The sequence below is a fragment of the Pagrus pagrus genome, assembly GCF_965226575.1.
Source record: "Pagrus pagrus genome assembly, chromosome: 21".
In the NCBI taxonomy this organism is placed as follows: domain Eukaryota; kingdom Metazoa; phylum Chordata; class Actinopteri; order Spariformes; family Sparidae; genus Pagrus; species Pagrus pagrus.
In genome coordinates, this window is record NC_140208.1 from 10,923,623 (window position 1) to 10,945,494 (window position 21,872).

Here is a 21,872-nt window from a genome sequence, read left to right on the forward strand (position 1 = left end):
GGGAGGCCAGGATGCTCCTCCAGCGATTCCTCTCAGGAGCCATCAGCAAGAATTGCCCACATCCGAAAACAACCAGACGGGCCCATCAGCCCATCTCCGACCCCTCTGCCACGGTGCCGAAGGTGCAGCGAGGCTCAGTTCGTTTCCAGGAGGAAGTGGGCTGTGTGACCGTGACACCGAAGAGCAGCGTGGTAGTGACCAGCGAGAGGAAGACCGTGGTGAAGAAAGCAAAGTTGGCACGTTTCCTGGGCTGAAACTTTTGTTTGTGGTGAAGATGCTACCAACTATTATATCAGCCCAAGCACATCTGTAGTTTTGTTTGCAGCTTAGTTGATTTTGATTGTTTGTGTTCGTAATAAAACTAGATTCTTGTTCAAAATTAATTTGCTGTCTTGACTAGAAGTGTCCCACACAAAAACAATTTTCCTTTTTATTTGCAAATGGGAAATTTTCCTGGCTTTTATAATCACATTCGTATCCAAAAAAACAGAAACACTGAATGTTTGCAGACTCAGTATATGCCAAAGAGAATTAAGTATGCTTTGCATTTACACTCTCCTGGAAAAGAAAACTCTCGACCCCATTTACTCAGTCTGACTCTCATTGTAATCTCCAAATATCCTAATTTTAACTTCATCAGCTGGCAGAATTCCACATCCCAAATAACTTGTCTCCCTTGGACACTGTAATGTTTTGGATGTCTGAAGAGGGTCATTGTGTGTGTGCATGTGTGTGTGTGTGTGCGTGTTTGGGATTCTGGTTCAGCTGCCAGGGATGAGCGAGGTGTTAAGAGACTCCTGGGGAGAATACGTTTGATTACTACATGGCTGCGGTCCACTTTGGTTCAGCTGCTGCTTTGGGATGCTCTGGGAATAGACTGGGAAATTAATTCAATCAGGGGATGGAGCTCACTGTTTTGTCAGCTGGCCGCTGTGGCGAGTGGTAGAAAGCCACTTTAATGGTGCAACTAAAATAATAAATAAGATCGGTGCCAAAAAATAACACTGATCATCCACAGCGAAGTAAAGTATGTTGATTAAGACATTGTTAGTCTGCTTAAACTGAAAGTAAACTTATCTACTTAGCATTTTCCATCTTTCCAGCACTCGATGCATCACCAAAGCAAAATGGCTGATAGAGATGGACCTGTTTATTATGCCTCTGAACGGGGTTGCCTGAGACAAACCTGGTCGTTTGTTTGTGTGTTAAAGGCACTGTAGAATGATTTTGGAGATATGGAGGGCCTCTGAGAGGTTGGTGGAAGACCTGAAAGCCATGTGAGGAGTCCATTAGTGAGTCCAGTGTTGGAGGAAGCCCCCTGATCTGATGGTATCAGTGCCTCGGGGCGGGGAGCGTGAACAGAACAAATGCTATCATGCAGCAACAAGGGCCCGAAAAATAGGATCGCTATCTCTGCCCATGAAACTCAGAGTAGCCCAGAGCGCGGACACACACATAATGACACGGACGCACTCACATATCCAGGTATATAAGGTGGCTGATGGGGTAGCAGTGCACCTGAAGGTGAACCACTAAACAGAGGTGTTTGGTAGAGTCACCAAGAAAACAGGAGGATGGAAGAAAAGGGAAAAGAGAATGGAGTAGCGGCCATGGCAGCCTGCTACCAGAGATTTGATCCAGCAGCGTACCTACAGTATAACTATACTCCACCACGGGCTGATTTTGAAAGAAAGGACAGCATTGTGCCGTGGAAACTGGCATGCCTGCATAGAGCTTTCAGTGAAGGTAAGAGGGTGATGGATGGATCATGTAAGCTTGATTACAAAACACTGTAATGTTGTTAATCTGTAATGTTATTTGTGTATTTTAAATTGTTCATTGGTTTAATGTCACACAAATACTATGACTTCTATAAGAGGCAAATGTTCCCGATGCTGGATGTTGCTCATATTAAGAGATACAAGCTTTGTTTCCTCCTCTTAAACTCCTTGGATCCCGGTCTCCCGATTTGTCTGTGAAAATACTGAATCACTTCGTTATTCCCATAGAGATAATTTCTTTATTTTTTATCTCAAGAACTCAAAGTTTCCAAAATACCAAATATATCTGGCATAATTAAAATGACATTTGTGTAAAATATCACATAAATTAAGATTAGGTGTCATTAAAAATGTGATTTAGATTCATAATGTGCAATATTTTTGCATTAAAATGTTAAAAAAAAATAGACTTTTGTTGTATATTTTGTTTGATTGTGAACTTACATGATCCTAAATGTTCAAACCCAGAGAAATGTGTAATATATATATAATATTTTAACTGTCAGGTGAGTCTCACATCTATTTTCTCTCTTGTTTCCAGGCGATGTGAGCGGTGAGCTGCTGGTGGACATAGGGTCGGGCCCCACCCTGTACCAGGTGCTGAGCGGCTGTGAGGTTTTCAACAAGGTGCTGCTCACAGACTTCCTGGAGGTCAACAGGCAGGAGCTCAGGCACTGGCTCCAGGACGAGGGCGGCTGCAACCTGGACTGGACACCCTACCTGCAGTACGTCTGCAAGCTGGAGGGAAGACGGTACGACCAGGTCTCTTTAAACTCTGTTTGAAGACAAGAGATATCTTGAAATACAAGTCCCTCAGTTCTCAGCCTCGCTGTAATTATGCTTAGACTACAATTATCAGGAAATGACTTAAATAGACATTAAGGAGCATTTATACCTTTTTACTTCACATAGATTAAAAGCAGTCTACAGCTCCTTTCTTCCTCTTGTCTTTCCTTGCGGTAACATTTTCTCCTCATAATTGGTTTCACAATCCCAAGAATGAATCAGTCATCTCCTTTAAAGTGTCATAAGCCCTTTATATACTCTCATTGAGCAATGACTCATCCTCGTACTGCGCCTGCTGTGACAATTATAAAAGTGCCTTGAATTGTAAAGCCAGTCTGATAACAAGGCATACAAAGATATAAGACCAAATGTTCACCATCTTAGTTTAGCGTGTTAACGTTAGCTAAATAGTGACAAACCAGGTGTGAACCTACCATGACCTCACCCATTGGCTTGTGGACTCCCACTTTGGGGTCTTGTATCTGGCATTACTACCGTCACTGTCTTGTTTTTTTGGAGCCAGAGGTGACCATATAACACACACACACACACACACACACACACACACACACACACACACACACACACACACACAAACGCCCCTCCAACACACCTGATTCAAATGATCAGCTCGTCATCAAGCTCTGATGAAGCCTGATAACGAGCTATTCATTTGAACCAGGTGTCTTGGGGCAGGGAACATCTGAAACAGGCAGGGCAGTGGGCCCCAAGGACCACAATTTAAAAACGCTGTCCTATAGAATTTATTTTAAACATTGTCATTATTACAGGACTTATTCACAATTTTAGTGCGACATCTCACTGAAAAAACTAAATAAGGAACAAGTCATTGCATTATGCATCTTAACTTGTTTGGCTTCATACTGTGTCAGAAGCTAATATTTTGTATTTTCTTCATTACCCACCTTTGTTCTGGTGAAGCTGAGGGCGAGATATGCCTTGTCATATTTTCTAGCCTTTGTTTTGCCTTTGTTTGGAAGCCTTGCTGTGCCTCCGCCCACCCAACCCCCCAACTCCACCCAATATCCTCATCAGGAAACCGTTAACTGAGGTAATAAATCCAGTGAGAAATACGGTCATTTTCTCAAAAAACTTACCTTCAATCAGACTCGATTTTCAGGCCTGCTGTGCATTACAAAAAGAATGCAGGTTTAAGTAACCTCTGTGTTGGTTTCACAGAAGCCGCGTCCACTGTTTTATACAGTCGATGCATGAAACACAAAAGTACTGCTGTGATGGAAATGTCATTAAAGTATTTCATCATAAACCAAAGTAATGGTTGAATTACAAAAATGGCCTGAAATGGCTTGAGGTGGCATCAAAGTGTGGCAGCAGATTTATGGCAATCAATCCAACACTTGCTGACATTTGACTCGAACACACACAAAAGTCTGTAGCATACATTGCTTGGAAACCATGAGTGTCCATACCAAATTTCAAGTCATCAGGTAAATGTTGAGATACTTCACGGGATAAGTGAAAGCTGAACTGCTGGTAGCAGTTGATGAAGAGTCAGGGATTCATCCTCTGGGGACCATCGATGTATGTAAAACATTTCATGGCAGTTGATCCAGCAGTTGCCATTGCCATCCATAGCTACTGTATGTCCCTAGTACTGCTAATCAACACCTTTATCACTGTCTGATTGCTTCTATGTCCCCACACTGTACGCAATGTATTGATAATGCTACAGAACTATTGCAGATTCATTCTGTGTTATGCATTTGGTGATTGATTGACACCGTCTCTACCAGGCCCTCAGAATGGACGAAGAAAGCAGCCAAGCTACGCCAGGTCGTCACGGACATCCTCCCCGTCGACGTGCACCGCCCTCAGCCTCTGGCCCGTGACGCCCTTCCTTCAGAGGGGGCCGACTGTCTCGTGTCCTGCTTCTGTCTGGAGAGCGTCAGCCCAGACTTGGCCGCCTTCACCAGGGCCCTGGGCCACATCGGGAGGCTCCTGCGCCCTGGTGGCCACCTTCTGCTCATCGGGGCCCTGGGAGAGAGTTACTATTTTGGGGGGCCCGGGGTGAAGATCCCTGTGGTCCCGCTGAATGAGGCGCAGGTCTGTGATAGTTTGAAGGAGAGCGGCTACACACTGATCAGGCTGGAGGTTTACACACTGCCTCAGGACATGAGGGTGGGGGTGGATGATGTCACTGGGGTGTTTTTTGCAAAGGCAAGAAAGGATTAAGTGGGACTAAAGGCGAAGAGGATAGATAAAGGGTATTAATGCTGAAAGGGAAGAAGTGTCCAACTAGATAAAGATATTACAGATGAAGCCGAGGTAAATACATGCTAATAATAATACCCACGCACGTGATCCTCAGTCATATTAGAGATATTCCAACTGACTCTGAAGGGAAAAAATGCTAAGATGTAAGCCTGTCAATTAAATATTTTTATTTTCTTCCATCTCAGTGAATGTCTTTTCTGAGGGCGAGTACATTTGTGACGTTCCCTTAAGTTTCCAGTATTAGAAATGTAATTACACATTGCCTCCTGCAGTTCAAACACAGCAACTACAGCACCAAGAATGTCATGCTTCAATTTTTGTCTGCAGCATAACGTATAATAACTTAACATCTTGCTTTTCAATCTGTTTATAGACAGTATATTTTGATATACTTCTGTTCAATTAACTGTTATTCAATTAAGAAGTTGATGTAAGTTGTGATAATGTGAATAAAGAATCAACTCTAAAAGAATGACTGTATCTTTATTTTTAAATCTCAGACTGACAACATCATGTTGATGTAAACTTACTGTTGATATTGAATTAGATGAAGGCAAGGATGTGGACCCGGAGTCGACTCAAGTCATTGTTTTAATGGCCTGCAACCTGCAAACGTTACTACTTTGGTACATTCAAAATTTTGACTATATGAGCCGTGTGCAGCGCAGTGTGCAAGCCGCCTTTTCAATTTCATGTTATGCTTGTATTCAACCTTTTATTGGTTTGAATGTTAGTGAACAGTCTATTTCTGCACAGTTAATCTTAATATTCGCAATGGTATCCATTTTCATGTTATTTTACATGATCATGTTGGACATGTATCTGAGAGTATGACTGAGTACTAAGAAATACTACACACTGGGCGTCAGTACTTGACCATCTGTAGTTTGTCTTCAAATATTAGCGATGGACCCTAAAACATTTCATTTTGACTTAGTACTGTGTGTAGGATCTCAGTGGACAAATGGAAACATATAATCAAAATTGGTCCTTTTGTGCTTTCTTACTTTCTAATCTTGAAGGATAATCAATGTTTAATGAAACTGCTTTTGTGGACATCCAAAAAATAAATCATTAAAGTGCATAAACATGTTTAGGTCTTCTTTCATTTGCTGTATTAAAACACATCGGCCTACACTTTGTCACACAAGCATTAACACCAACAGCCCGTTATAATTGTTTTATTAGCAACCGACACAAAACATCATCTATATACAAGGCCTAGAATGAACCTTCATGCTCCTCGGATATATTGTATTTGAAAAAATAGGTCTTCTCTCAGTTCCTACCTATCGTCTCGCCATCCCAAACAGATCGTACTTGCTAATAGCTGTGTTACAAAAAAACGACTCATAATATCATAGCAGAGAAACTGTCCTGCATTATCATGATTAGTTGGATTAGTCTGATATGATTTAATCTGGTCCGCTGTGGCTGCGCTGAAATCATCTGTAATCATCTGTAATCATCTGTAATCCATCCTCGTTTCATTTCCTTGACCTTGCAGGCAAACGTCTACAAGTTTGAGGAAAGCAAACTAAAAGTAAAACCTCCTATAACAGTGTACAGTGTATATTCACCATATGGTTATATACCGTGTAATATAGTATATCATATACTAAAAGGACCACCGATCTCTATAAAACTACAAAATTCTTTACTTGTACAATGTAGTGTGATGTACATCCGTTTTACAAACAGCAAGGCTGTTTACTTCCTGTCAACTCGACAGCAATGTTGCATTCGTCTACAATCTAAGAGATCTGTGCTTTTTCATCCTAAAGTTAGTTACTTCACCTGTCACAGTTGTATATTTTAACAGTATTTACCATTGTTGTATTGTTTATACATGCTAGAAAATGCCAGATACCCAAGGAGGGCAGCAGACACGGGTGAATGAATGAACGGGGCTCCACCTCCAAAGCTGTATCCAGGTTTTTATGTAACGTCCGTGGTAAAGAGCTATAGCAGCCTAACTTTTTCTCTTTGCCTAGCTCTGAAAATCAGGCTAACATTGGTGCTACACTGAGCGTCCAGCTAATGCCGCTAATGGTTATCTAAGACACTGAGGTGATTATCAAAATCATTTAGAAATACCATATACAAAAACAAACCGTAAATACTATTAACAATGTACAAAGCTAACTTTGACAGGTAAAATAGAGTGCTGTAGGGATGAGGCATTTTAGTTGGCTAACCTGGAAGTTAGCATCACCCTGGTTCCCTTGTCAAACAGCCTATGGGAATACGTCATTGGATTGAGCGTGTTTCTACACAATTACTCAAAGCGATTTCTATAAGTTGATGACAAGTTGTAAACTAAAGTTAACCTGTAAAGACGGACTAGTGAGTCGATGAGTCACGTTTAATGTCCGTGACACCTTCTGTAGTCTCATTTAGTCACTTGTTAGCAAAACACATAAGCGCTTTTTAATTCAACTGTGGGACATCGAATGATGCATTTTATGTCGCAGAACAAAACGTGTAATTATCTTAACCACAGACCTTATTTAAGGCATTTAACTGAAAAATCCATTAAAAAAACCTACCGACTTTGAAACGAGAGAACTGGAAGTGCAAAAATGCTAAATGAGTTCCAGGTTTTAGCACTCATCACTACAGCAGGATGAAAAAGCCATGTAATCTCTGTGTTGGAGGCAGAGGTAAGATGGGAGCATGCCTATGTTCCCTCAGCCCTATGTTCCCTCACCCTTCCCTTTCTCTAACCCTAACCTCTCCCCCTTCCCTAAACCCAACCCTTCCCTTTCTCTAACCCTAACCCTAACCTCTTCCCCTTCCCTAACCCAAAAAGTGTGGGAACATAGGGCCGTGGGACCATTGGGCTGTGGGAACATAGGCATGACCCCGGTAAGATAATGTAAAGTTGACAGGATGTAAACAGACGTGTAGTTTGGTAACGATCTACGTCACACTACATGGTGCAAGTAGAGATTTACAACCTCATCGGGGCCATCAAACATTTTATTCACTTTGACCATCACACTACAGATAAAATTGAATCTTACATGTTTGTAAAATATGCATTAGAAGGTATATAGCTGAGCTGTGTGCATCGTCTGCTCTCTGTGATTGTTCTTGAGACGTGTTTCAGCACCAGTTTCTCAAAGCGACATGCCCTGTACAGCATGTGAATATAGATGATTTTAAAATTCTTCACACGTGGATATAGTTTTCAGAAAAAACTACCCAAGGAGCAAGTCTCAGAATTCTGTTGAATCCTGTTGACAAAAAAAACAAATTTAGTTTTTTGAGACAATGCTTCAGTTTGTAGCACTTCTCACAGTTCTTGTGCAGTGTCCTTGGCTGATGAGAATTAAGCCCTGGTTTCCCCTTACTGACCGAGACGTGATCTCCTTCACAAGTCTCAGGTTAAACTTTTCCTCGCACCCTCTCATTAATATTCCGACCTTCCCCAACATCCATCTGTTTTCCTCTTTTACTTTTTTCCACATTCAAGTCTTTTTGCCGCATGCATGCACACACTCACAGACCAAAATAACACACACTCATACGTACACCCATGCACGCACACGTATGGTCCGTATTTGTGCTACGCAAGTCTTTTCCTCACACTGCTCTATCTCCATCTGAGTCCTATTCGTTTGTCATTCTCCTTTTCCTTCCTCTCTTTCTTTGGCCTCCTCTCCGTCTCCCTGGTGCCGGCTGAGACGTCCTGTCAAACTGTCCGGTGGAGCACACTGATCCCTGAGTGGTTCACTTTTTTCTCTTGGATCTGACGAGAAAGGGATTTCAAATGTTTAATCGATAAGATGGAAAAATGGCATAATCTGAAAGACCTGTCCGACCTACCCTTAGCTGATTCTGTCTGCCGGCTCTCCACACGTTCCTCCTCTTCCTCCGCAGAAGAGGGCTCGTCTTTGTCCACAGAAGACATGTCTAAGGAGGCCAGGTGTGCCTGGGCCATCCTCTGGACGGCTGAAAATACATAATAAGGGTCATAATAAGAAACCTGGGCCCTATTTTAATGTATATCTCATACCTCAGTGCGACCAAAACAAACGAAGTGCTGGTTCTGGGCTGGTGCTAGCACAGGTTCAGAGTTGGTTCAACCTGCAAACCTTTTCAGAACCGGTTTGCTTTTCCACATTTGAGTGTCACCGTACAGTCACATCATTCAGTCACTGTATACGTCTCCAATTTCCCAGTATTACTGGAATAACTATGGCGGACTACGTCGACTCTTTAAGTGTAGCTCCTGGACTTGCAGGCCTACATTGGCATCCAATCATGACTGTTGCTCGGACAACTGTCGCTTCAATTGGGCGTCCATAGTGAAAATCTGTTATCATTTATTCTCTCGTGGATAAGTCAGAACACCCTACACTTTTAAAAATGGCAGTCATAAGCAGTTTTAGTTGGTCCTTGGTCACGATAACTCCGCTCCCAGCCCCTGACGTAAGCGATTCTTTGTTCTAGAGGCTGCAATGGCTGCAACATAATCCTCAAAGCAACTATGCCCGCCAAAGTACACAAGTAAGTGTCTGTGTGGTAAGTGCCTAACAACATTATGAAAAGGATCCCTCCAAAGATAGACCTTTTTGATTCAGTGTAAGAACTTTTTTGTTCAAACAGAAACAACAGTTATGTCGCTCTCCTCAAGCCACCAGACTCCATTGACAAAAACAGTAATTTAACCTTGCAGATCATTATAGGACACACGTCCTTCTAATTCGACAGAAACTAAAACCATCTTGGTTAGTCAGCAATCTCCAGCTCTGGTTCGGTTGCTGTGAACATTTTCTGGCTCTATGTTCTGTTGTTCCTCACTGCCGGTTCTGATACCTGACCTCTCGCTCCTCTTTCACTGTGTTTACTAGCTTGTTGAAAACATTACTAAAACCTCATGAGATGGGGATTTGTTGCAGGAAGACAACGGTGGAAACAAGAATCAGAGAGTTGGAGAGAGGAGTTTGGAATTTACCTCTGGGAACTGCCAAAGTCACGGCTGACTAACTGATTTTGACAATCTAGATGAGGCAATGACAACTCAACCTGCAAGATTTCAGAACAAGACTTCTCCTTGAACAAGACTGGTGTTTCTGGTTACAAATACGGTCATTTTTGAAAATAACAATGAGGTCTATCACACTAGGAATAGTTTCCATAATGTTGTCAGACACTTACAATCACAACCTCAGCCCGTCAGTGGCAGAAACAAGCACTTTCTGTGGACATAATTTTGACAGTCGGAGTTGCCTCCGAGGATTACGTTGCAGCCATGTCGTAGCTGCCAGCTGAGCTGATCTACTGGACCGATCCCAAAACTTTTGGTAAGTATGAATCATTTACACACTGAAACGTAAACAGGGACTAGGTTTACAATGTACCAGAATTCCCCTTTAAGGAGTACACTTGTACACCACTGCTGCAAGGGGGGGAGGTGGACACACTAGAGGTGGGAAGCTGGAGGATTATGAAGTCACATTTTTTTGTATTCCAAATATTCAGACGTTTATTTCATCTGGTATAGATGGTGCTTATGTACTAAATGTATAAGCATAGGTATGTAATGCATCACCAATACATTTACAGAAAAACAATGTAGACATTTTAAGCAGATATAGAACAGATTAGAAGGGTCAAACTCACAATTCCCACAAAAAAGAAGATGAATAAAATGTATTATAAACATATTCATATCAAATATTAATGTTTCTGTGTGTTGATATTTGTGTGTATCTGAGTGTATCAGAGTATGTGTGTATGTGTGAGACCATGTTGCAGCTGTGTGCCCATCTTCTAATCCAGGATGATCCAGAACAGACCCACAGCTGTCTCTGCTCCTAATCTCACATAATACACACACATTCACACACACACACACACACACGCAGTGAGACACACACTTCTCACTGTGGTTTTTTGGATGGGCACGTATTCCAAACAAATACAGACCACATGTCAGTCGCCACAGCAGAATTGGGTCTCCCAAATTCTCTCATTTTGTGTTAGTTGTCTCTGTTAGTTGTCTCTGTTGTCTAAAATACAACATACACGTGAAACACGTTGAAAACAGTGCATGTACCTTTAAGTGAGGGCGGCTGGTAGGTTGACGTGTGAACCAGTTTGGCTTTCAAGGCTCCATTTTCTCCCAGAACCCACTGCAGAAATAAAACATCCAAATGCTGGTTTAAAGATAACAGTGTTATATACAGGATACATTATGCAAGTGTTATATCAGTGATGTTGATAATTATCTGCTTCTGATGGATGATACCGATAAGATAACTGATCATTTTACACTTTTGTATTTCAACAAGAAGTTCATAGTTTAACCTGTAGTTTAAGTCAATCTGATATCACTATCACAACAAAAACAAAGAGCAGTTCTTCTAATGTTATTTTTTTTATAGTACATTATAGAGCATTTTCCTACGAAACAAATTAGAGGGTTTGAAACAATCTGCCATCTTCCCACAAAACTATTTGTCTTTGCATTGTCAGTTCTATTTATAATTTACACAGTTTAATTATACAAAGACTACATATACTATAGTATACGTATAATAGCACATATGTACACAGTGATGGATGTTACTGAGTACATTTACTCAAGAACTGTACTTAAACACTATTAAAATACAATTTGAGGTTGTACTTTACTTGAGCATTTCCATTTTCTCTCACTCAATACTTCCAGTCTACCACATTTTGAAGGCAAATATTGTACTTTTTACTCACTACATTAATCTAATAACTTTAGTTACTAGTTACTTTTCAGAGTACTTGCTGTATCAGAGCCAAATGAGTGCATGTTTTCATTAACTTATCTTGTTGAAGAGAAATACTGAATATTGGATCTACCCAAGTACTATTAACTTTATTTTTACCACTGTAGTATTATAACATGATATAAGTATGACATTTGGGTACTTTTAACAACAGTGTAGCCTCGGATATTTCACAAAATATAGTACATTGCTATTATTTTGTTATATTTGATTGTTTGAATCAATGACTGACTGTCTGATTATCAATCCTGGTCATAGACTTCCTTATTCACCTGCTCACCTTTTCATGTTCCTAAATCATGCATGGTGTATATAACCAGCTTACCAGTGCTTTTCCTTTGCCAGTTTGTCAAATTGTCACCTGAGCCTGTACCTGCTTTCTTGTTACTTGTTCCTGTTATTTGACTTGTTGCCTGTTCCTCATGGTTCACCAGTCGTGCCCTTGTTTGTGTGTTTCACCTGCATTTGCCTGTTGCATTTGCATGTTGGATTTGCCTGTTGCATTTTCCTGTTGAAGTCAGTTAAAGAACTGACTTCAACAGAAAGGTATTTGTTGTTGTGCACCCTCCCACCTGCACCCACTGATAACACTGCTACCTCCTATGCAAATCTGCAACATATCCCAAAATTGCTTCCTACAACCCACAGACAACTACCCAGAGACCGCTCTACTATACATATAGTAGAGTTTGATCACAAAATTTGTCAAGAATACAAGAAATTCACACCCCTTACTATGTGTATGTGTATCTGTATCTCCACCTCCTCTAAAATCGTGGATATTTGATGCAAATGGGGAGTGAATCCAGCCTGATTTTTTAACGGAAGTCCCAAAGATTGCAAACCAGCTGATGTACCTGGTGAGGGCCAAGTTCTTCCTCTGGTGATGGAGGGTCTGTCAATCTGAAGAGTGTGGCTGGTGTCGGCCTCCGACGTCGAATCTTGGCAAAGACAGAAAGACAGAAAGTCTTGTGTCAAACCAACAAGGAACAATATATGATGCTGATTCTTGGAAAATTATGTCTGCAGATGACAACAATGCCATGAGAAAATGCATATTGTCACCATTGAAAAGACTGTTGTCCAGCACGTTCCTGAATGAGGACTGCATCTTGTCATAATGGCAGCTGGATGACTTAAAATTTGCTCGCTATTTTACTGAACACTTGGCCATTATCATCTAGGTTTTTCAATCCTTCTGCTGGGTTTGACTTAAACCCTCTTGCACACACTGCCAATAACCATCTTGCCTTGACAGATTGGTTGCAGAGGTCATGAACATTTTATAAAACGATCTCCGACTGTGATTGCAGCTATTGTTTCGACTGATGTGTAATTCTGGTGCTCTTGTTAGATACTCAGGTTATAAACAGTGGGCTCAGAAACAGATATTCTCCATCTGTATCACTGTTGACACCTCATATTCATGTATTCTGTGTGAAGCACAGTGAGTCATGGAAAGCAACAGTTATGCAACTGATATGCAACATACTGAAATACAACTTTAAAGTTTCAAATCAGTTTCAGTCTAATATGAGAAGGCTGTTACATAACACAACTTTACAATAAAATGGAACATAAAATCAAATGATTTCGTAATTCAGTCTAAATTGTTTTCTCTTTAATTGCACTAAAACACATTTTGAGGTAATGGTGCTTTATTTGAGTATTTTCATTTCACACCTCTACACAAGACAGTGCTCCATTCCTAAGGAGGAGGTCCCACTACACAGATGTTGTGCATGGAGCGTATTGGACAATGTCTAGGTGCAAGCTGTTAAACCTAGACAAAACCTTCATCACAAACAGAGAAGCATTTATTTGCATGTATTAATCAGAGCATTCACAATGCACCAAAATCAGCAGGGAGAAGTGTGTCTGCTTCCTTTCATTACAATGGACAGCGTCGCACCTACACACACACACACACACACACACACACACACACACTAAACTAACTGTACTAATTTCACCACTTCACAGCACAAACGCCCACTTACTCATTGTGCTGTGATTGATTATATGCCAAAAATATTAAGACACCAAAAAATATTAAACCGCATGCCAGCATTGTGCAAAACACTGACACGCCTCAGGAAAAACCCAGTGACCTGACTGCTCTCTCTCTCTCTCTTTTTATGAGTAAACCTTTATGAAACGTAAGCGAGTAACTTTAATGGGAAATAGAAGAACAGAATATCTAACATTAAATATCGCACAAAATCTATTTACAGATTTAGATAATGACAAAATAGGTGCCTCGCCCAATCTGGGATGTCCCAGAATCCTGTTCTGGCGGGATCCAGCATAAATTGAGCCCTGCCTAGATATTTCAGATAGAAATATTGTACTTTATACTGCACTACATCTACATCTCACAACTACAGCTACTTCTAACTGTTTAGAATGAGATCTTAAATACAAAGCATCATAAAAATAAACTATGAAAAAGTAAATACATTAGCTCCACCTCAACTTACCACAAAGACCAGCTGCCAGGGTAAAATGTTGGCAGCTAACATTTCTGCAAACCACTGATACGTTCACATATGCGCATTTCATAGGCTATGTACCGTATGTACATATTCACATTGTTTATGACCTGACCTGTCATGTCCGGAGGTGGAGGGGATGGCGGTAAAGTTACAAGTCTGCCAAGCCAGTGACAATAATTTCAGACTGCGTTTGTCTGAAGCCACGGAGACCTTGGGACAATTTCCAGCCATGCTTGAGGCGATAAATACCAGATACTTTTGAGAAGAAGTCGGGGACGTCTCCAGCTGTGTTTGTAGCTACTTAAACATGTATTTCCAGCCTATGTTAATCCCCAATATAAAGTACTCCTCACACCCTGTTGTGATATAATTCTGCATACTGAGTATTTTTACTTTTGACACATTTTGTTTCCAAATTCTTCTTCTGGAAGTATTATTTTCACCTAAGTCCATGGTTTAAGTCCAAGCTTCACCAACCTTTGAATATTCATAGTAAAATAATAAACAATAATGCAACACTTTTGTTCTGCATTACAATAACAGAAAGTGTTATGAAATAAACAACAGATTCATCACTCGTTCTCTCTTTTGTAACGTGTTATGGTAAAATACGAGTGGCTGCCAAGCCAATCGCAGCTGAGAGCGTAGGCATGAAACGTGTGGGCAGCTTTAGCTCGGGAGTAACTCTCACACTGCCTCTCCTTCACTCTGCGTGCCGGATTCATACATATTCATCATTCAGACTCTAGAATTAGTAATGCCGCCGTTGTGGGGGAGCAAATTTCAATATGAATTGCGAGACGTCCAATTAGAGGTCAGGAATGTGTCAACATGAAAATATGAATGCAGCAAACAGGAGAGGCTTGCACACACACTGACAGACACACACACGTCACACAGGAGTAACAGCAGTCAAACAACAGGTGAAGCACCTGTCTGAGAGGCTTTTTCAGACAGCGTGACCTTTTCTGAATGTTTTGTTAACACTGCTGCAGGAAGGTCAAGCACCTACAGGGAACATTCATCGCATCCTTGTTGTGCACATCTGAAATGCCTGTAAACACCTGTGGTAGCTCAGTGGAGCTGCACCGCAGGACTGATTTGACTTGTAACTGATTTGTTTTACATTTCTCAACATATAACCCACTGTTAGTTGATTCATTTGCCTGTTTGTGGTAAGAAAATGTGACATTTTAGCACACTAGATTTGGCTAAATAGGACGACGTAACTGAATCATATTTCTAAGTGTATGTGAGCAGCATGTAACTTACTGGATTGTAGAATTTGGCTACTGTTGGGGTTGGGTTTCAACGTTTGCTTTATCATGGCTCTCTCAGCACAGCTTTACATTGTTTTTATAAATGTTTAAACATTTACTGAACCAGTCATCCTGATATGCAAGACATATTTGACTGATCCCAGCCAATACTGTTTCAATAATTCAGTTTTGCTTAAGATGACAGCACACAAACATTGAATGAGACCTGCCTTTGAGACACAAATTGGAAAAAAATATATAAAGTACTTTACAACTGGCCTCTACTCTGCTAAGGACCAAATCTGTACAAAAGTGTTCAAACTCTCCGCACCTAACCATCGCAAAAACACTGATAAACTTAAAAAAAGTTAATGTTATAGGTGAATTATCTGAGTCCAGCCGCCAACTAACACAAAAAGGACCTATAATTGAATGCAGCGTAAATGAAGTTTGGTGACCATTATAAATGTGTTTTTTTATTTCTGATTGAGTGGTAGAAGTAAATAAATGTCTAACATATCCTTTGTTTGAACTACGCCACCAATACAGACTTCATTGAAACCTAAAAAACGCGCTTTTACATGTCTATAATCAGCCCAAGTGCTTTCATTGCATATTAATAATATTTTTGAAAATACATTGTAGCACAAATCACATGTTTTCCATGATTGGGTGGTAGTCATATGGCAACTAGAACTGCAGAAATACTTCAGTATAGTGCTCCCATAGTAAATCTCTAATCCCCCCACCTCATTTTTGTGAGGTAGGAGGACCTTCATGGTTACCTAACATTCAATGCATTAATCTGGATCTGTATGATGATGGCACTGGGTGGGCACACACTGTCCCAAAGAAATCAGCTATCCACTTACCAATTATGAATATGTAGTGGAAGCATAAATCCCTTACTGTGTTCATACAGTGCTTCCAATATATCCTGTCAATAATCCTGTGTCTGAGCTTGATTTGATGCTCAAGGAAAGATAAATGAAACCCAGTACTGCAGTTTGACCTTTTGTTTTCAAGGGAAAATTTTTCTAAAAATAGATGAGAGTTGATTGAAGGGCATCACGTCTGATTTCAATCCTCAACCAGGCAGCTTGACTGCAAGTACAATCTCGCTGTAGCATCGTAGGGATGGGATGGGATGGGAGGGGAGGGCTACACACATACTGGAAACTTGCCTCTGCAAAGCCTCCACATTTAACTGGAGTAACTGTGTCTTCCTCCTCAGCATTCTCAACCGGTCGCTATATATCAAAGATTTTAATCTTTTATCAAACTTTACTTCATCAGGCAAGTGCCACTGAGATTTGTTTGCATACAAATCTCCCAATATTCTGACAGAAATCAATAAATCAAATGCTCTAAGAAGAAAAAATCTGGTGTCTGTGGCTGTCGCGGGCCTCTAACAAGCCCAATCATTTCATTTTGATCTAATGAAATGTTTGGACGGCCTACTGTACCCTCTTTGTCTGAGACATGAGGTAGTTTGATATGGTTAGCGATGTTGTTGGGCCGCTAACTCGGTAGCACAAAGCACACACCTAGCTAGAGCAGTAAAAGGCAGCCCTTTCAGACTGTTGTATGTTCTATTTTGCTAGTTTTTATAAGATTGTGGCACTTTGCAGTGTTGTTTACTCATGTATTTATTAGACTACATAAGCTGAGCGAGCTTGTTGAATATAGCAAACTGCTGACTAGCCCGCGAGAGCTAAGTGGCAGTTGTAGTCAAGCGGTGTGTGTTTTGTCATGTGTTTTGGAGGAGTAGTTTTGGAAGGAGGCTTTAAGCTCCCTTGAAGGGATTTTGGGTGGGATTTTTTCAGTTTAGGGTACTGCTGTCAAAATGTGGCTTGCTCTCACTGGTTTTCTACAATCTTGCCAAGACCAGCTTTATGGATCTCTATTTCAATGGACAAGACAGTCAGGAACATAAAAACACATATTTCCAGACAGAAAACACAAAACACAACAGACAAAGCACGTTTTCAAGGAGTGGATCAAAGTCAAAGAAAAAAAGGGAAATTGAAAAAATGGACATCCTAAGGAATCTGCCTCCAATTATTACATTTTTGATTTAAAAGCATTTCATGAGATTATTTCTTTGAGTTTCTGTGCCGAGGGTACGAAAACACAAAAGCCCCTATTCCAATTTCCTGTCTGGGTATTTGGGACAGAGAGCTTAAAGAAGTCTTGAGATTGTACATTGAAGAATAATGTCTGGAACTAATCTGAATGATAGAAGAGTGAGGGTTGTTCTTGATAGTCTGCCATCTTTTGTACATACATATACATAAGAATAATGTATCAACAAGAGCAGGAGGGCGTTCTCTCTGCGTCTTGACCATGTGGAGTGCAGAGCTCTTGGCTGTCCTGTAGTGAAAATTTGTTCTTCGCATTAGCTGTCCTTGCCCTCGATTCAAGCCACAGTCATCCACAGCTAATCTCTTTGGTTTTAATCAGTCATCTCCTCGGCTGATGATTTTTTTTTCTCCTGCCTTTTCTTACATGCCTTCTGTCAGTTATCTTCCTCCTTTTTTCCTCCCTCTTGTCCTTGTCCACTCAGCACCCATTCACTCCCTCCCACACTTTCGTCTTATCTCTCTATACCTGTCTCTTTTTCCATGCCTCCGCTCGCCATTTAAATGCTAATGTTATGTCTGTGTTTTGGAAAAATGCTGTGAACAAGAACTTGGCTGACCCTCACACATGGGCCGATCCGATGAAAACACACACAGGTTTCTGTCACTATGAGCGTGGAAAAAAGGGGAGCAGAGTCAGCCTTTCGATAACCTTGACCAAACCTCGCAGGGCGTAATGAGGAGGCTACTAATGTGACAATGGCCTTGATGAGCAGCAACTTTGCAGTGTCTTGAGCAGCCGTGCTTGAATAAATAATTCATTAACCAAATCCTCAGAATCCGGTGGCAGATTACAGGACAGGTGGCAAGTGACAAGTGCACTTGTGAAAGCAAAATCTCCAGTGTGGTTTGGAAAAATCACCTACTGTCAAAGTCCTTTGAATGAGAACCAATTCCCAGAGGGAACTGCAACATACTACAGTCAATTATTGAGGAGGGTTGCAGCATTCAGATATGTCTCAAGTACAAGGAAAAGGACACTTCAGTGATCTTCACAATGCCAGTGATTCCTTACTGTGCATAGAGGGTACTGAGCATATTAAACCTTTGGTCAAGGGTGGGACACAGGAACTTAACCAAAGGGAGGGAGGAACTTGCCTAAACCTAACCAAGTAGTTTTCTTCCCTAAACCTAACCAAGTAGTTTTCATGTCTAAACCTAACCAAACTACAGCTGTACGACAAAGGTCTGGTATGTGTTTCGCAGTTACACTGCAATGGTCATATTGTTTCGGGAACAGTGACATGTCATTTTGGGAGACACTGACAATCAACCTTTTCAGTCGTTAAGCCTCCATTTAACAGCCTATTGTGGAATCATAATATAGTCTATGATAGATGTGCCCTACTCTCTTTTGTATTTCTTTTTCTTCGTCATCTATTTCAAGTCATTTTTTCATTATTTTCTATTTGTTTCACCTGTTATGTATTATATGGGTCATGTGATTGCTTCCCATTGGTTGTTTCTACTATACAGGTGAGGCTATACTCAAGTTATTGTGTGGAGGACTGATGAAGACTTAGTGGTCAAAACATGTTGGCTTTTCTAATGATTTACCCACTTTAATAAAGGCCTCCCTTCCTCATTAGACACATGCTCTTACATTTGGAGTCCCTGGATTGCCTCCTTGTTTTTGAATGATTGAGTGCAGCCGAGTCTCATTCCACATGACACGCAGTTTTATTAATCGGCAGTGGCAGCCTGCACTGCGATGGTGAGCTGGAAAATAGGAAAGTGTAAGAAAAGAGGGGGGTTCTCATGCAGGCTGCCAAAATTCAGGATTATAAAACTTATTTTGCAGCTGAATGACTGCTAATCGCCTCAGCTGGATTGCTGGTATGTTCAGCATTTAAGAAATTCCTCAAACCCTCCAGATGCAACAGGTGATCCCATAAGGATCCCATGTTCGTTGCAACACCAGGGTCGCTTTGGCAGCTCTATGAAGACGTATCATAAGACGTATTATGACTTAAGAACCTTGTAACCTTTTGCGTGCTCAACCAGGCAATCCTGCTGCTTTGATTCAATCATATCCATGATGGGAGATTTGCAGTAATCTCACTGGGTCCTGTTCAGGCAAATTTCCAGAGTGTCTTATAGGGAAAGCAGCCTCAGTTGTGAGTATTTACTGGTTGCAATCTATGTTGGAAAGGTTTTAATATGGAACTAATGAGCAGCAGCAGTACTGTGAACCTTTCCCGAATTTGTTTTGGAGAAAATATTTAACTTAACAGATCAGTGAGAGTTGATTTGACCCACATCGTGCGCAGAAGCGTTTCAGAAGTAATGAGCTGAGATCTGACTTGAAATCAGACACATGGGGTTGCTTCAAAAAGCAAATGCTGGGTTTGAAGGGGGTAAAGCCTTCGAGACTGCAAGTTGGGCTGTAAACAACAGATGTGTGAGAAATATTTGAGCTGGATATTATTGATTTATTTTTACATTCCAGGCCGAAACAAGCTGTCCAGGCTGATACCCCATGAAATCTCACGATCTTGTGCTGGGAAGAGGATTCTGAACATTGCACCTGCTCTGACAGCAGCCCTCCATTAAGACATAATGTATTTTTTTTCTCTAAAAGCAGAAGGTATTGATCGACCTAAGCAGTGTTTTGGCTGTGGGAGAAGTGCATCCAAAAGTTATCTCGGTGTGACCTCGGTGACCTTTATGGGCTGTCAAACGCTGCTCTGCATCCATACTGCACAGGCAAACAATATTCCTGTTCACACTGCACTATTTCACCAACATAATATCTATACTACCAGGTCAGCATGTTTCACCTGCATCTGCTTTTGGAACACAAGCACAAGCTACACATCACTGAGTAAAGCTTTATTTGTCTTACATAATGCGCTCGCCCACCTTCTTCTAACATATGACTAACAATGTGACCTTCTATATTTTGATCCACAGATGTGGTAAGGCTATTATTACTCAGGCACATTATCACACATTTTAATAATACTAACAGTGCTTTATCCCTCACTTCCTCCTCCTCCTCCTCCTCCTCCTCTTGCACTTCACACTTTTTGAAGGGTGGAGAGATGCCTCATCACTTTTAAGGGCTCCAAAATACTGAAGCTGCACAGCTCAGCTTAATCCCAGCGCTGCCCACACCCTGCTGCTGCCCTCAGAGAAATACCCGATGTCAAAAAACAGAGTTCTGCAAAGTCGTGCTAGACTGGTTATGTAACCGTCTGTCAACCTAAGTGGCAAGGCCACAATGGAGGGCAGGACTCACTTCCACTGTGTACACAAAAGTTAGAGGAAGGCACGTTTCCGATTTTGTGAATCATGCTCCTCCCCAGTCCTGAAATCCTGTATATTAAACCTGACAAAATGCACTTGAATCTCACAATCTGAAAGTGATGTTCATGAGATTAGATATTTGATTTTGGGCTCCACACATGATCCACATGTTTGGTACATGACCCAAGTCTGACCTCATTCCTCCACACATGCACCCACAACCACTACTATCAACATCATCATCATCATCATCATGCATGCAGGCTACACACTTCACTCCCTCACCATCTCCACCTGTCGCGGGTCCAGCTGGGTGGGCACGGGGGAAGGCACGGAGAACTGGATCTTCCTCCTCGCATCCTTGTCTGCCTCCGTGTCTGCGGGCAGCAGCGGGTCCATGGCATCCAGCCTGTCTCCTCCACAGCCAGAGAAGTGTAAGTCCAGGTGGAGTCAGCTCCGATCAGATTACCTGTGTGCGTGTGTGTGTGCGTGCAAACTGTATGACTCTGCGATATATTCAAGATAATTTAGCTGCTAGTGACCAGCAGCATCCATCTGTCCCACCAGTCCTCTTGAGTTGCGTTTGACATCTGTGCGTGATCCCTCCTCTCTCACGCCTCTTTCTGCCTCCCTCCCTCTCTCTCTCACACACACACACATACAGACACACACACACACACACACACTCTCCGCTTATGTCTCTCTCTCAGTGACTACACGGACCTGTGCTGTTTGGTGGTGATTAGAGAGAGAGAGAGAGAGAGAGAGAGAGAGAGAGGGGAGTGAAGGTGGGGAGAGCATGCCGAAGCTTTAAGATGCTTTCACTTGCCGTCGGAAACTCTGCAGTTCAAAAGTGGCTCAGACAGCATATTTCCCTCGAGATGGGCTGAAAATACGACGTGTCTAAAACTGTCGAGATGCCTTCAGTGTCACACAAGTTCAACACCTTTTCTTTGAATTATGTAAAATATTAATCACGACAATTGTAGTATTAAAAGATTAAATGGTGGCTGAAAATAATACTTAAAGGGCAACTACAAAAAGTTTACTCATTCAAATGTGTATACAGGTCTTGGAAAGTGGAGTACTACTGCATAGCCGATGTGAAGAAAAACTAGTATCAAGCCTTTTT

General features: G+C 41.4%; 2 protein-coding genes across 2 annotated transcripts; one reads left to right on the plus strand and one right to left on the minus strand.

Moving 5' to 3' along the window:
• Window positions 1–1,574: 1,574 nt before the first annotated feature.
• pnmt (phenylethanolamine N-methyltransferase) lies at window positions 1,575–5,891 on the plus strand (the record flags this gene model as incomplete). The annotated part of the gene is made up of 3 exons (XM_084343080.1): window positions 1,575–1,746; window positions 2,323–2,533; window positions 4,343–5,891. 3 exons carry the CDS (start codon window positions 1,575–1,577, stop codon window positions 4,779–4,781), a joined length of 822 nt encoding a protein of 273 aa, XP_084199206.1. The 3' UTR covers window positions 4,782–5,891.
• Window positions 5,892–5,988: 97 nt separating this feature from the next.
• Window positions 5,989–21,428, minus strand: LOC311250928 (protein phosphatase 1 regulatory subunit 1B-like). Its single transcript, XM_084343083.1, has 5 exons — window positions 21,026–21,428; window positions 12,454–12,537; window positions 10,891–10,966; window positions 8,655–8,780; window positions 5,989–8,577 (listed from the first exon to the last, which is right to left on the minus strand). The coding sequence occupies exons 1-5, from the start codon at window positions 21,137–21,139 to the stop codon at window positions 8,450–8,452; spliced, it is 528 nt and encodes a 175-aa protein (XP_084199209.1). The 5' UTR covers window positions 21,140–21,428; the 3' UTR covers window positions 5,989–8,449.
• Window positions 21,429–21,872: the final 444 nt, after the last annotated feature.